Here is a 13,787-nt window from a genome sequence, read left to right as displayed (position 1 = left end):
TACATAGATATTACTAAATACGACAGTGAATGCATTTTCAAAAGTTTTGGTCAAAGCGGATATAAACGTTGTGTGAGGCACTTTTTTATATCATTCTGACAAAACCACTTTTTATGTCCAATTTCTATTGCTAACTCTAGAGCAGACATCTGAGATTTGGTTCTATTTTAACACTATCGTAATTTTTCTAAAAGTATTAGTGCATTTAAATCCGATTTAAAGTCCGAGTATTAGTGTATTTAAAATCAGAACAATTAGATAATTAAGCGCATTTTCCGTTCACAGAACACGTTGCGGGTGTAAGAATGAAAAAAGGAATTTAGTAGAAATACGCAAGACACAGCGTTTTTATTATTTTCCATTAATTTTTAATTTTTATGATAGATCGTGGTCTTTCTAATGTTACGTGTTTAATTTCTATTTCATTAAAAACTGATGAAATAAACTTCACGAATCTCACTGTTTCTCGTATCTTAAAAAAGTTTTATAAATTTTCCACTCGGATCTGGATTTTTAATGCGCTAGGGTAGTAGATCGCATGTAAAATCCTTCGTTATTAAATTAAATCCTATTGAGCCTATTTTTGTGTTACCAACTATTACCAATGAAACGGAATGCTTTTTCAATGTGTTTGTTTATTTATAATATTGAATTTCCTTGGTAATTAACGCATAGTAACCAAAGCAGTGTTGCTGCAGATGATTATTTCTATGATTAACAAGGGGATTATTATTATAATTATTCCTATGATTAACGGTAACTGGTGGTGATTCGTTCACGGACACTTTTTATTTCGATTTTTCTTCAGAGTGCCTGGTCGTGTCGTCGACTGCACTAAAGGACAACGGTGCTTACTTCACACCAACCCCAAGCAACCCCAGTACACCTATGACAGCCACCAACAACAATGAAGCATCCCCTTCAACGAAACCGTCAGTATCCTCTATAGAACAAAGTACACCAGCTGTAGTTAACAACTTACCCTCCAACCAACCAGCAACTGCAACCAATGTACAACAAGGCGCATCTACAGCAACTGGGTGACAACGAGATCCAACACAAAGCTGTTGTTGTTTGTAAACGCTTAGTCTTAAAGGCTGACTAAAAATAAATTTATATGCACAAAAAGACCCGTAATTGGTGATTCAATGAGTTTAAAAAGTTCCTTAATGGTTGCTTCGCAGCACTTTTATTGAAATTTAACGGAAAAAAATCCGTTACTGCTGTCATGATTACAAAATCATGAAACCAATCATTTTAATTTCTCATGAAACCAATAGCAATTCTCCCATGAAAATTAGTCATGGCTCGAAAATGCGTTACTTGAGGATTGTATTTCTTTCAAAGCTCGTAACCCCAATTTTCTACCCGAATGTTAACCCTCTGTCCCAGGTGATGTAATAGATTGCTTAATAGATTAATGGTTAGCAGATCATCTGACTCGACCTTCTCCGATTTGGATGAAACTTTGCACATGGTTTCAGTATGGCAAACCATAAGTTTTGAACCGATGGAGAGGTCAATCCGACTCACTACTGATTTTAAAAAAGATTGTATGTATTTTTGCATTTCACAAAAATAGCCTTTTTCAAATCGTTGTAACTCGGGAACCGTTAATTGTACAAAAATGGCGTTCAGGAAGAAGTTGTAGGGAATCGAATGGGCACTCTAAAAAAATATACACTGGAAAAAAATTTGATATTTTTTTCAATAATTACAAAAAAATCAGAAAAAGTTAAATGAAAAAAATAAGGGTTTTAATTATTTTTTTTTGATAATTTTTGTTTTAAAGCTGTTATTAAAACCTACAGATTGATGGCTATCCCATCCGTGCCTTTTGAAAAATGAAGAAGTCACAGCTAAAACAGTTTACAGATATATTCGAAATTTCAAGTTCTCGTTGAAAGATAATCATTTAAACAGTAGAATATTAGAAAAAGGTTTACAACACTTTGGGAAAACCATATTGTAGTATTGTAACTGTTTCGAAAGAGATTTGTTATAAACTGATATCTGTTCTACGATGCATAGCTATTTATACGTGAAACAGGTAGAATTTAGGTAATCAATTTACCGGTACGTACGTTGGTTGTAAACAATAGGTCAACTGGCACACCTCTTTTATTCTACTTGTGTTCATTCGTTTTGAAGTTGTTACGTTAGTTCTAGTGTTCAAATGATTATCTTTCAACGAGAACTTGAAATTTTGCATATATCTGTAAATTGTTTTAGCTGTGACTTCTTCATTTTTCAAAAGGCACGGATGGGATAGCCATCAATCTGTAGGTTTTAATAACAGCTTTAAAACAAAAATTATCAAAAAAAAATTAAAACCCTGATTTATTTTTATTTAATTTTTTCGGATTATTTTGTAATTACTGAGATTACAAAATTTCTTTAAATCAATTTCTTCTTGAACACCATTTTTGTACAATTAACGGTTTTCGAGTAACAAAGATTTGAAAAAGGCTATTTTTGTGAAATGCAAAAATACATACTCACTTTTTAAAAATCAGTCGTGAGTCGGATTGACCTCTCCATCGGTTCAAAACTTATGGTTTGTCATACTGAAGCCATGAGCAAAGTTTCATCCAAATCGAAGAAGGTCGATTCTGATTTTGTCACTTTTTCGTCTACTCATTCCTGGAATGGCTCATAACATAAACATAAAGATAATGAACCGAAAATTGACACCATAAGAGACTAAGCACGGTTACACTTTTCATTTGACAAACATCAGTGTTACATTTTGTTTGAATGTATTCTTACATTTTTTGTGTGACCGTTGTTGCTAGAATAATATTCCGAGAGCTACCAATAAATTCGATTGTTAATTTGGAGCACCATTTAACGAAAATCAGAAAAATATTTTGTTCAAACACTTTGATTAATTTGTTTCTTAGATATAACAACACAAACTGATCTATCTAAATATTTAAAACAAGACGATTTTGCAAACGATGTTTCGAAAACATAAAAGGAAAAATCGATCCGCGGTATTTGCAAGAATTCGACATAGAGTTTCTTTTTAAGAGGCTAGATTCACACGTATTTTTTTCATGCAGTTCGTTTAAGTGTTTAAATTCTGAAACAAAAAATCAAAACTGTTATTGATTCTGAACAAAAGAAGTTCGCCGTGCTTTTCACTGAATTTATGTTGCAAAAATTTCCATCGTAGCAGAAACACGCCTGATGTTATACTTAACAACGTCAAGTGCGGTACGTTTAAATTTTAGCGAAAATGGATCATGATCCGAGAAGTTTAATACAAGGTGTATGATCATAACATGAAAATATATTATTTTCCCCACATCATCGTTTGCTCATTTCATGGCCCGTATTCCAAGTTACAGCATTAGAGGGGTACGTATTTCCGGTTCGATTTTAGGCAACCTTCGAAGTACAATTGAAATGTCATCGTCGAGGATGTAACGAATGATTCCGTTTTCAGGCCCCAACTGCAAACCGCTTGCCAAATCATGACCTTCTATGCGAACTTATCGGTAAACCCGAACCAGACGCAACTTTTGACCAGAAAACGGCTTAAAATCGTGTTTTTCGAATGATTTGTCATCTATCAAAATGCAGTTCTTGTATTTCGTTGAAACACTGCCGTACGAGAGCTGGCATGGGTGCCCCGCACCGTTTGAAAGTTGCCGTTGTATCTTCCGGTAGCATCTCGGATCTCTGAGGACGCACCTCAACACCACACCTTGCTGCGCAGCTGGATCCTGATTTTTTGTGAGTTCACTGATTCCTTTCCTTACTAATACCGTTTTCGTTTTTGAACCTAGACGCGGGCTACTCTGACTCCGAGTAAAACGAGCACGTGGTACGAGCCCTAAACAACAACTCATGAAAAAATTAAAAAAAAATAAACAAACTCGGCTGGATGCGTGGTGCGACCCGAGAAAATTTTCAGAAAGAAACTACGCGGTTGGAGTCCGATCTAGAGCGACATCAGGTTGCTAAAACAAACATATCAAACGTTGTTTGGACGACTCCCCGCATACGCATGGCTGCCAGCTGGCTGACTAAGCGCTGCCAGCGGGAAAAATATGGCTGGCAGACATTCTGGTGACCGACTGCCTCACCGCTGCCAGATATACAACTCAAACGATACAACCGTATCCACCAGGATTTTTCCACATTGGAATCTTTGACATTTTCAGCGAAGGTGAGAAGATGAAAACGCTCGGCTAACTTAGATACAGGCGACTTTGTTTTGTCAAATTGGATTTGACAACCGTCACTGAATCAATTTTGGTAGCCGTCTGGTGGCCATGGCTGCCCAGGCACCCAAAACGCTATGCGGGTCTGGGTCAGCTTTCGGGCTGCTCTGATCAATAAACGAAAACGATATAAGAGCTTTCTTGTAGATTTTGATCACTCGACAAATTATTGTTTTCGGCATCATCAGCACTTTTGCCTGTTCTAAATCGGGCCAATCCGAATTTTCCAGGTGTTTGTGCACAATATGGTTCCTTCTTTCGAGTCCCATCTGATGAAGTTTTGACTTGATCACGATAGACTACTTTGATCAAACATGCACCAGTTTCTCTCTATGGAAGTGTAAACGAACTATTTTTATTTATTACTATTACCAAAGTTTGATGTAATTAAACCATTCTGTTTCAGACTTCTCAGTCGATTCTCGGCGAACATAATCATTTCATAGCTAGTGCTACGACTCAACTGGCACTTAGAATGTTTCCTGGTCGAAACTCAAGCATACGACAACCGGCTTTTCGTAGTTAGCATCTCCATTCAATTAATTCGCACTGTGTGTAGTTCGTCGTTCCATACCTTCAATAGTATTGGAGAGCTTGCGTTCCTATAAAAGCGAACAAGAAAGATTAACACATGGATCAATAAGTCCCGAGACTAACAATGGAAACAACATTTTTTGTGCAAAATTTTTTTTTATTCATCAACATAATCCAACGTTTTTCCAATTTTTCAATACCATGTTCATAAAAAAATTATCTTTCGCTTCAAAATAAGCTTCAGTTTCAGCGATGACCACCTCATTTGAGCCAAATCTTTTTCCCTGGAGCATTTTTTTAAGATCAGCAAAGAGCCAGTAGTCACTGGTGGCTAAATCTGGCGAGTATGGGGTGTGGGGAAGCATATCAAAGCCCAATTCGTTCAATTTCACCATTGTTTTCATCGACTTGTGGCAGGGTGCATTGTCTTGATGGAAAAGGATTTTTTTTTCTCTGCAAGATTTGATGTGCTTATGACAGGTATATAATAGAATTTGCAAATTCGATCGGAAATTGATCTTGATTAGATAATGATGAGATTTGCACAGTCTATCTGAAAATTTCATTTTTCGAATTCTTTGTACTAAGATGTCGATTTTCTATAGTAAAAACGGCTAATGTTAGAGACATAACCGGGTTGAGGTGTATACAAAAAAAACTGACACGCTAACTTCAAAATTTCTTTGATATTGAAAATTGTTGAATGCATTCTATCAGAATGTGTTCGTTTCGAGTGGTGTTCAAAAATCGGCCAAATAACACATGGATCAATAAGTCCCGAGACTAAAGCAGAGATGGCGCTCGTAGTAAACCAGTAACCACGTCTTTCTAGAGTACTAACCTTTGCTTGAAACGGGTCAAAATTTTAAGTCAATTCGACCAGAAACAGCTGAGTTATCGAGGTTGGAGTAAAGTCGTTTTGTAGTTTGTTTAAAAAATGAAAAAAAAAACAAGTTTCGTGTTTTGATAAAACATTGTTTGCGGTCGTTTTTTTGCGATTTCCTCCTTCAAACGCACCAGTAAGTCAATATAATAATCACTGTTGATCTATTTACCTTTTTCGAGGTAGTCAATGAAAATCACGCTATGCGTATCCCAAAAAACAAAAAAACGCCATGACTTTGCCAGCTGACTGCTGCGTTTCCGGACGCTTCGGATAGCTTTCGCCAGCTGTGCGCCACTCAGATGACTGCCGCTTCGACTCTGGAGTGTATTTATTTATTTATTTATTTGGGAGCAGGGAAAAGCCCGATGGAGATGAAATTTAGCAATCTCTCTCTCCAGCAGGCATAAAACCTCCTCATCAGTATCAACAGATTACAATGATCCAACAGATACATTTGGACTTAACACTAACAATTAGAACTAACAATAAAAACTAACAATTAAAACTAACAATGAAAACTTAATCTATAATCCTATAACTAGTTGATGACACCAAGCATTGGATGGCAGTAATAGTGCTCTTTTTTAAAAGGTGAGAGAGAAGAAAAAAGTGGGTAGGCGAATGGAGTACCAGGGTTGGTGGAGGAGGTGGTAAAGGAGCGTGGACTAACGACGATGTTAGAATCGGCATGTAGATCTAATTAGTGACTAAAAAGGTGGTGGAAGGAAAAGAAAACGACGATGTTAGAATCGGCATGTAGATCTAATTAGTGATCGAAGAAAGCATGGTGATAGACAAAGAAAAAGAGAAAGGGACGACCGGGTTAATTTCTGCGAGCAAATCTAGTTAGTGTCCAATGAAGATGGTGGAGAGACGAAGTGGGGGTTGAACGAAAAAACAATATTGTCGGTTACAAAACAAATACTGACCGTAAGGCTAATCTGACAAGTGATTACGAAACAATCGTTTGTTTGTTTGTTTGGAGCCGGGAAAAGTAACATGAAAACTCTAACTGTGCCTGTCTCTGAGATCGTAAATAGAATTAAAGCTAACTAGAGAGAGTATTCCGGAAACGTTTTTTTGCAGTAGTACGCGACAAGTGGAAATCGAAAACATCTGAACAGCGATTGAAAAGGCGACACATGCTGAGGAAAGGTTCGTTATATGCATAATTTGTTCTAGCACGAGGTAACCTCAGAAATGGCTGGTATCGAAGACTGCGTTGATGGATGTTGAAATTCAATTTTTGTAACAGATCTGGACAATCAATTCGTGATAATATTAAATCAGAAACAAAAACTGCTTTCGAGACATCACGGCGAACGGATAGCAGGTCAAGATCAATTAGCTTACAACGGTCCTGGTAGCTGGGAAGGTTATGAGGGTCGTTCCAAGGAAGACGACGAAGTGCAAAGCGAACGAAGTTGCGTTGGATAGATTCAATACGCTGGATGCCGTTTTGATAGTACGGTGCCCAAACAACGGCAGCGTACTCGAGAGTAGATCGGACCAAAGTGCAATACAGCGCTTTTAAACAGTATATATCAGTGAAGTGCTTAGTTACGCGGAATACGAATCCAAGCATTTTAGAAGCTTTTGAGATAATGTATTCCATGTGTTCCTTGAAACTTAGTTTACAATCCAAGAGAACGCCTAGGTCTTTGACTACGGATTCCCGCTTAATAACTGTTTGAGCGATAGTATAGTTGGATATAATTGTTGAGCGTTTACGAGAGAATGAGATAACGACGCATTTGGTTGCGTTCAATAACATCCTATTCACGTCACACCACATAGTAAAATTATCCAACTCTCTCTGCAAGAATACAGTGTCTTCAGAATCTCTGATGAGCTGGAACAGTTTAAAATCGTCGGCGAAAGATAGTTTTAGGCATTTCAGCGATAAGTTTAGATCGTTCAAATAAAGTAGAAATATGAAGGGTCCGAGATGACTGCCTTGAGGTACACCGGAGCTCACTTGGAAAGGCGTGATAATACAGGTACCAATTTTTACTGCCATGTCACGATTTGTTAGGTAAGACTGAAACCAGGCCAAAAGTGCGTCATTGAATCCAAGCCTTGCTAATTTAGCAACGGCTATTTGATGATTTATTTTGTCAAAAGCAGCTGAGAAATCCGTGTATATAGCGTCGACCTGTAGTCGCGCTTGTAATGACTGAATGATAAATGATGTGTAAGACACTAGATTTGAAGATGTAGATCGTTTAGGCATAAAACCGTGCTGAGTTGAAGAAATATAGTTAGAGCAGTGTAGTGATGGATCCATGTTTCGTCCATGGTCACGTAACGACGCAAGAAATCTTTTTTGTTGCGAGTAAATAGCGATAAACTGCTTTCTGAATCATCGACTCGTTGCTGTTTTTGTTCCATCGAAAGCAATCGCGGCACCCACTTGGAAAGAACCTTTTTCATGCTCAATTTTTCATGAAGGATAGTAAATACACTTCCATATGATATCTGTGTCATCTCAGCAATCTCACGGAGTTTCACTTTACGATCTTTCATTATAATTTTTGTCACTTCACTCACGCCTTCCAAAGGTCTACCCGAGCGTTCCGCGTCATTTGTGTCGGTACGACCACGTTTAAACTCGGCGAACCACCGACAAATCGTTGCTTTTGATGGACAAGAGTCCGGATAACATTTTTCAATCCATTGTTTCGCTTGCACGGTGTTTTTACCCATTAAAAAACAATGTTTCATCAAAACACGAAACTCGGTTTTTTCTCCATTTTTTAAACAAACTACAAAACGACTTTACTCCAACCTCGATAACTCAGCTGTTTCTGGTCGGATCGACTTAAAATTTTGACTCGTTTCAATCAAAGGTTAGTACTCTAGAAAGACGTGGTTACTGGTTTACTACGAGCGCCATATCTGCTTTAGTCTCGGGACTTATTGATCCATGTGTTATTTGGCCGATTTTTGAACACCACTCGAAACGAACAGATTCTGATAGAATGCATTCAACAATTTTCAATATCAAAGAAATTTTGAAGCTAGCGTGTCAGTTTTTTTTGTATACAACTCAATGTCTCTAATATTAGCCATTTTTACTATAGAAAATCGACATCTAAGTACAAAGAACTCGAAAAATGAAATTTTCAGATCGACTACACTTGCAATCGGATGTCAATTGATGAATGACTGTGCAAATCTCATCATTATCATCGTTTTGAAATATCAATTTCCGATCGAATTTGCAAATTCTATTAAATGCCTGTCATAAGCACATCAAATCTCATCTTCCATCTTCTAGTTTGAATTGCTAGCCGACAGTGTTAGGACCATTATTAATATTTCAGCCAACACAACCAACCATACTAACATTTACATATGCCATTTCGATTTCTCACCCGCAGGTCTACTCCCAGCAAAGCCTCCCCGCAAAGATTGAAATTCCTGGAAACAAATGGAACATTCCATCGTAAGATCATCCGACCCCCGGGAGAGAAGACAGAACGTGTCACCTCCATGCCAACACATCGCTGAACTTGGAAGCAGAAAAGCATTCTGCGAATCCCGGCAGCATTCGTTGTCATCACGGCGTGAGATCAATTTACGCTTGATATTCGCCTTTCGGAGGCACCAGCAATCCGCATCGGCACAGCTCTCATATATTATTCACTCCTGCTAACCCCTGGGTGATTCATGCAATGCAGTATGTAAAGCACGGAAGCTTGGAATGCTCAACGAATTATGTGTGCTGGCGGTTGGCGTGCCTAGGAGTGCTATCCTGTACCGGTTTTAGAACAGTTCCGGTCGGTGTGCTTTTATTTATCTGAAATCCACCATGCGTTTCCTTTACACTCGACTTCGGTGACGACGAAGAGCTATAATTTACCATCACATCAATTTGATACTTTCTGGTTAACGGAATAATTAAAGTGAGAAATCTGTCTAAATTAAATATCCATTGTCGGTTTATTTCCCATAAACAGTGTCTATGACGAAAATCGTGGCAAATATGAAAAGCTATTCGAATGACTGTTTGTTGCATGTGATTTTCTAGGAACGAACTACCCTTGCAGATTAATTGGGAAACTTTGTGTTCAGACGTCGACAGCTTCCCAGGAAATAGTAGTGCAAGTTAGCAGAAGAAGTGAACTAAGACAAACTTGAGCTCCCGGAAGGACAGTGCTCCGAAAACAAAATCTACTAGCATGAAAAAAAGAAAACGAATCAAACAGGCGAGATTTGCTCAAAGGCAAAAGGATGAAGGAAAAATCGTAATGCTTAGTACGGTATGGTCATGAGCTGCTGCACGTTTTTGTGTTGACAGAAGACGTTTTGTGATAAGGGAAAAAAAGGAACGAACAGTGTGAAAACGGTTATAAGGATCTGAAAAATTGGGAAATGCGAACACAATGAGAAAATTGTGCCGATTTTGCACGGTACCTCAATTTGACATAAAAACAACTAGGCAGAATATGTGTTTCCAGTTTTGACATATTTTCCACTTCAAGTTCCATAGTTAAATAGGAGTCCACCCGAAGGATTGAAGCACGGAATGGAAAAGACGTAAAATATTTCCCCTGCTTTTTTCTTCTATGGAAAGCGAAATGTCGGAGCACTCAGGCGGTCTACATCAGTAGAAGTGAAATAGAAATTGGCCCTCTGTACTTACCACAAGAAGTTTATCAGTGCACTTACCAGTTCACAGTTTAATTTTTCCTGCTGCTGCCATACAGCGAAGCGATTTCTGTGGAATCGCCCAGCATCCAGCAAAGCAACAGCAGCAGGATCACAAACATCATAAATGCAATATTTTGCCCAATTGAAAAGGGAAATACTGGGGAGTGAGTGTAAATAAGAAGTTTCTTGTGGTGAAAGACTTTTACATGTTCTGCATGCAACGTGAAGCTAGATGATTGCAGTTCATTTCAATCCGAACATTCTCTGTGAAAATGAGCTGAATGTAGGTATTTACTTAGATAGTGGTCATCCGATAACAGATAGTGTCTAGTTTTTACATCTCATCAATTCAGTAAGCGTCCCCAACAGTAAACATAAAAAACCATGAATATTAACATGGACTCGGACCACCGGGTTGTGTTGAATGTCGGTGGCATTCGACACGAAACGTACAAAGCGACGCTCAAAAAAATTCCCGCCACTCGGTTATCACGACTGACCGAGGCGTTGGCCAACTACGACCCCATCCTGGACGAGTACTTCTTCGACCGGCATCCGGGAGTGTTTGCGCAGGTTCTGAACTACTACAGGTAAGTGCAAAGTTTGCTTGTTTCAAGAAGTAATAACGACAGTCTGCATATTTATTTTCGCCTCTGGAAATCTAGAATTTAACGAAAGTGCTATGTCAGAAACAGTCGTTGACGAACAACGGCTAAAATCGATGGAACAAAATGCAACTGTTCGAAGAGTAGCTGTAAAACGAAATAACAAAAAAAAGAGCTAAAATTTCTCATTCGAGATATTTACACTTCACAACGATCCATTGCATGCGTAATAGATTGCTCCCCAGAAACGTTCCGGCAGAAATAACGGACTTCGTATTGTCGGTCGGAGGAAACTGATTCAACAGCATTCTGGGAAACCACCGACGCACAGTGGTTCGAATCAATTAAAACGTGGACATAAATCAGTAGTTGCCAAACCGTTCTTTTAATGCATATAGCTTTTAAGAAATTATTTACAAATATATACCGCGTAATTTGATTCTATCCCTAATTGTTCATAGCCTACTTTGCCAAAAATATAACCATCATTTTTTTTTGAAGAGATAGAAAAAATTTCCTTCTACAAAGTTTTACAACTATTGAAAATAATTTACTTTGTCAAATATACCAAAAGTCTAGGTCGCACCGTTTCGGATATACAAAGCGTTTTTCTGGCAACCCCCTTGAAATCAGTTTTATTCATAACTTGTTTCGAGATATTTTTTTATGTATACTTTGTTTGGAATAATTGAAGAAAATAAAAAATCCAATATTTTTGTTAAAGGTAGTGTATAGGTTTGTTGTTTCCTGGCAATGATATACAACATTTTATCTTACTTTTACCTATGATAAAACCCTACACCAAAGCGAAATATGCAACTTAATGCAGCTGATTTTCACAAAATTTATAGAAAAAGATATGCTCAATACATCGAAACCTCCATTTACGAACTAAACGGGGGTTCGTAAATGGAGGTAGTTCGTAAAAAAAAGTTTACGTTATTTGGGTTTTGGTTCGTAAAAAAGTTTACGTTATTTGGGATTTGGTTCGTAAAAAAAGTTTTGTGTAATGAATGTGGAAACCCCCAATCACATGGCCATTTTCGGAACGGATGTGATAAGTGGGTGCAAGAAAATGATGTTTGGGGTCGGTTCAAAATCCAAGATGGCGATATTTAGGGGACGGGTATAGCGTGATGGGATAGTCGATGCCTATCACGCAGCCTACCTGGGTTCGATTCCCAACCCCGCGCACATAGGGTCAGAAAGATTTTCTGGTCCGAAGAGGTGAATGACCTTAAGGTGTTAAAACCTCTATAATTGAAACAAAAAAAAAAAAAAAAGATGGCGACTTCAGGTTTATCGATATTCCTTAAACATCCTTACAATGTGGGTATTTTCGGAACTAGACTGATGAGTAGTTGACGGAAAACGATGTCTGAAGTGGTTTGGAAATCCAAGATGGCGACTTCCGGATTATCAATATTCCTTAAAACCCTTACAATGTGGGTATTTTCGGAACGGGATTGATGAGTAGTTGACGGAAAACTATGTTTGAAGTGGTTTTTAAATCCAAGATGGCGACTTCCGGTTTGTCGATATTCCTTAAAAACCCTTACAATGTGGGTATTTTCGGAACGGGATTGATGAGTAGTTGACGGAAAACGATGTTTGAAGTGGTTTGGAAATCCAAGATAGCGACTTCCGGTTTATCAATATTCTTTAAAATCCTTTCAATGTAGGTATTTTCGAACCGAAATTGATGAGTAGTTCACGGAAAACGATGTTTGAAGTGGTTTATAAATCCAAGATGGCGACTTCCGGTTTGTCGATATTCCTCAAAAACCCTTACAATGTGGATATTTTCGGAAAAGGATTGATGAGTAGATGACGGAAAACGATGTTTGAAGTGGTTAGTTACGGTTTCAAATTTTGACATTCGACGATTCGGAGAAAGTCGATCCTGCCAGTTTATCTGTTATTTATTTCTGGATTTGCTCATAAATATTAAAAATTCGGTGTCATGTGGTTGTCTAACTGACTCTTACCACTTGAGCCAAATAATATCCCGGTTTCTCAATGGCTTACAAAATGTTAAATCTTATTCCGACGGGCCAGTTGACATGAGATTTTGACAAGTTAAAATAAAATTAAATGTGTTGTGATGAGAGTAACCGTACTTCTTTTGACTTTATCATGTACACTAAAACAACTGAAATTATAAGTGTAACACTGAAAATAATAAAAAAAATGGAGAACACGGTCATTGATTTGAAACCCGGTATATACTCATCAAACCCGTCCCGAAAATACCCATATTGTAAATGTTTTTAAGCAATATAAAAAAACCGGAAGATGCTATCTTGGATTTCCGACCACTTCAAACATCGTTTTCCGTCATCTACTCATCAATCCCGTTTCGAAAATACTAACATTGTAAGGGTTTTTAAGGAATTTTAAGGAAGATTTTCACAGATTTCTGAAAATAGTGAGACTTTTTTTTTGCTTGCCAAAATGATTCCGATCAGCTATTATGGAAACGGGGAAACGTGCACAGATTTTGCATAGACAGGTTTTTGGCTTGATCAAAGATTTTTGAAAAAATAACCTGACATACTTGCTGGTAAGGTGGAAACAACCCGAGTAGAGTGTGAGATCAAAAAGAAAACTCAATTTGATGTTGTGCTGTTCGTATTTATCGATTACTTAATTTGAGATTAAGAGATCAAAATCGAAAGCAAAAAAAATGCTGTGTGACATCAAAGTGATAACTAGTTTTGCTCTCAGTGAAAGCACATTGAAAACATAATATCTATCAGTAAACTTTTTGAAAAAATTATCTTGTTGAGAATGATGTATCATATAAATGAGAATTCAATTTTTTTACAAGAGCAGTTTGGATTTCGTCATGAACATTCAACTACTCATCAACTT

General features: G+C 37.6%; 1 protein-coding gene across 1 annotated transcript in view; it reads left to right on the top strand.

Moving 5' to 3' along the window:
* Positions 1 to 13,787, top strand: part of LOC131431420 (potassium voltage-gated channel protein Shaw-like) — a 203,010-nt gene that overhangs the window by 72,846 nt on the left and 116,377 nt on the right. The window contains exon 2 of the mRNA XM_058597120.1: positions 9,036 to 10,898. Within this exon, the coding sequence (XP_058453103.1) occupies positions 10,693 to 10,898 (206 nt within the window). The 5' untranslated portion in view covers positions 9,036 to 10,692. The remainder of the gene's footprint in view (positions 1 to 9,035; positions 10,899 to 13,787) is intronic.

Source organism: Malaya genurostris, chromosome 2, assembly GCF_030247185.1.
Source record: "Malaya genurostris strain Urasoe2022 chromosome 2, Malgen_1.1, whole genome shotgun sequence".
NCBI classification, from domain to species: domain Eukaryota; kingdom Metazoa; phylum Arthropoda; class Insecta; order Diptera; family Culicidae; genus Malaya; species Malaya genurostris.
The sequence above is the reverse complement of the archived record's forward strand: the minus strand, read 5'-3'. Positions and strand labels throughout refer to the sequence as shown.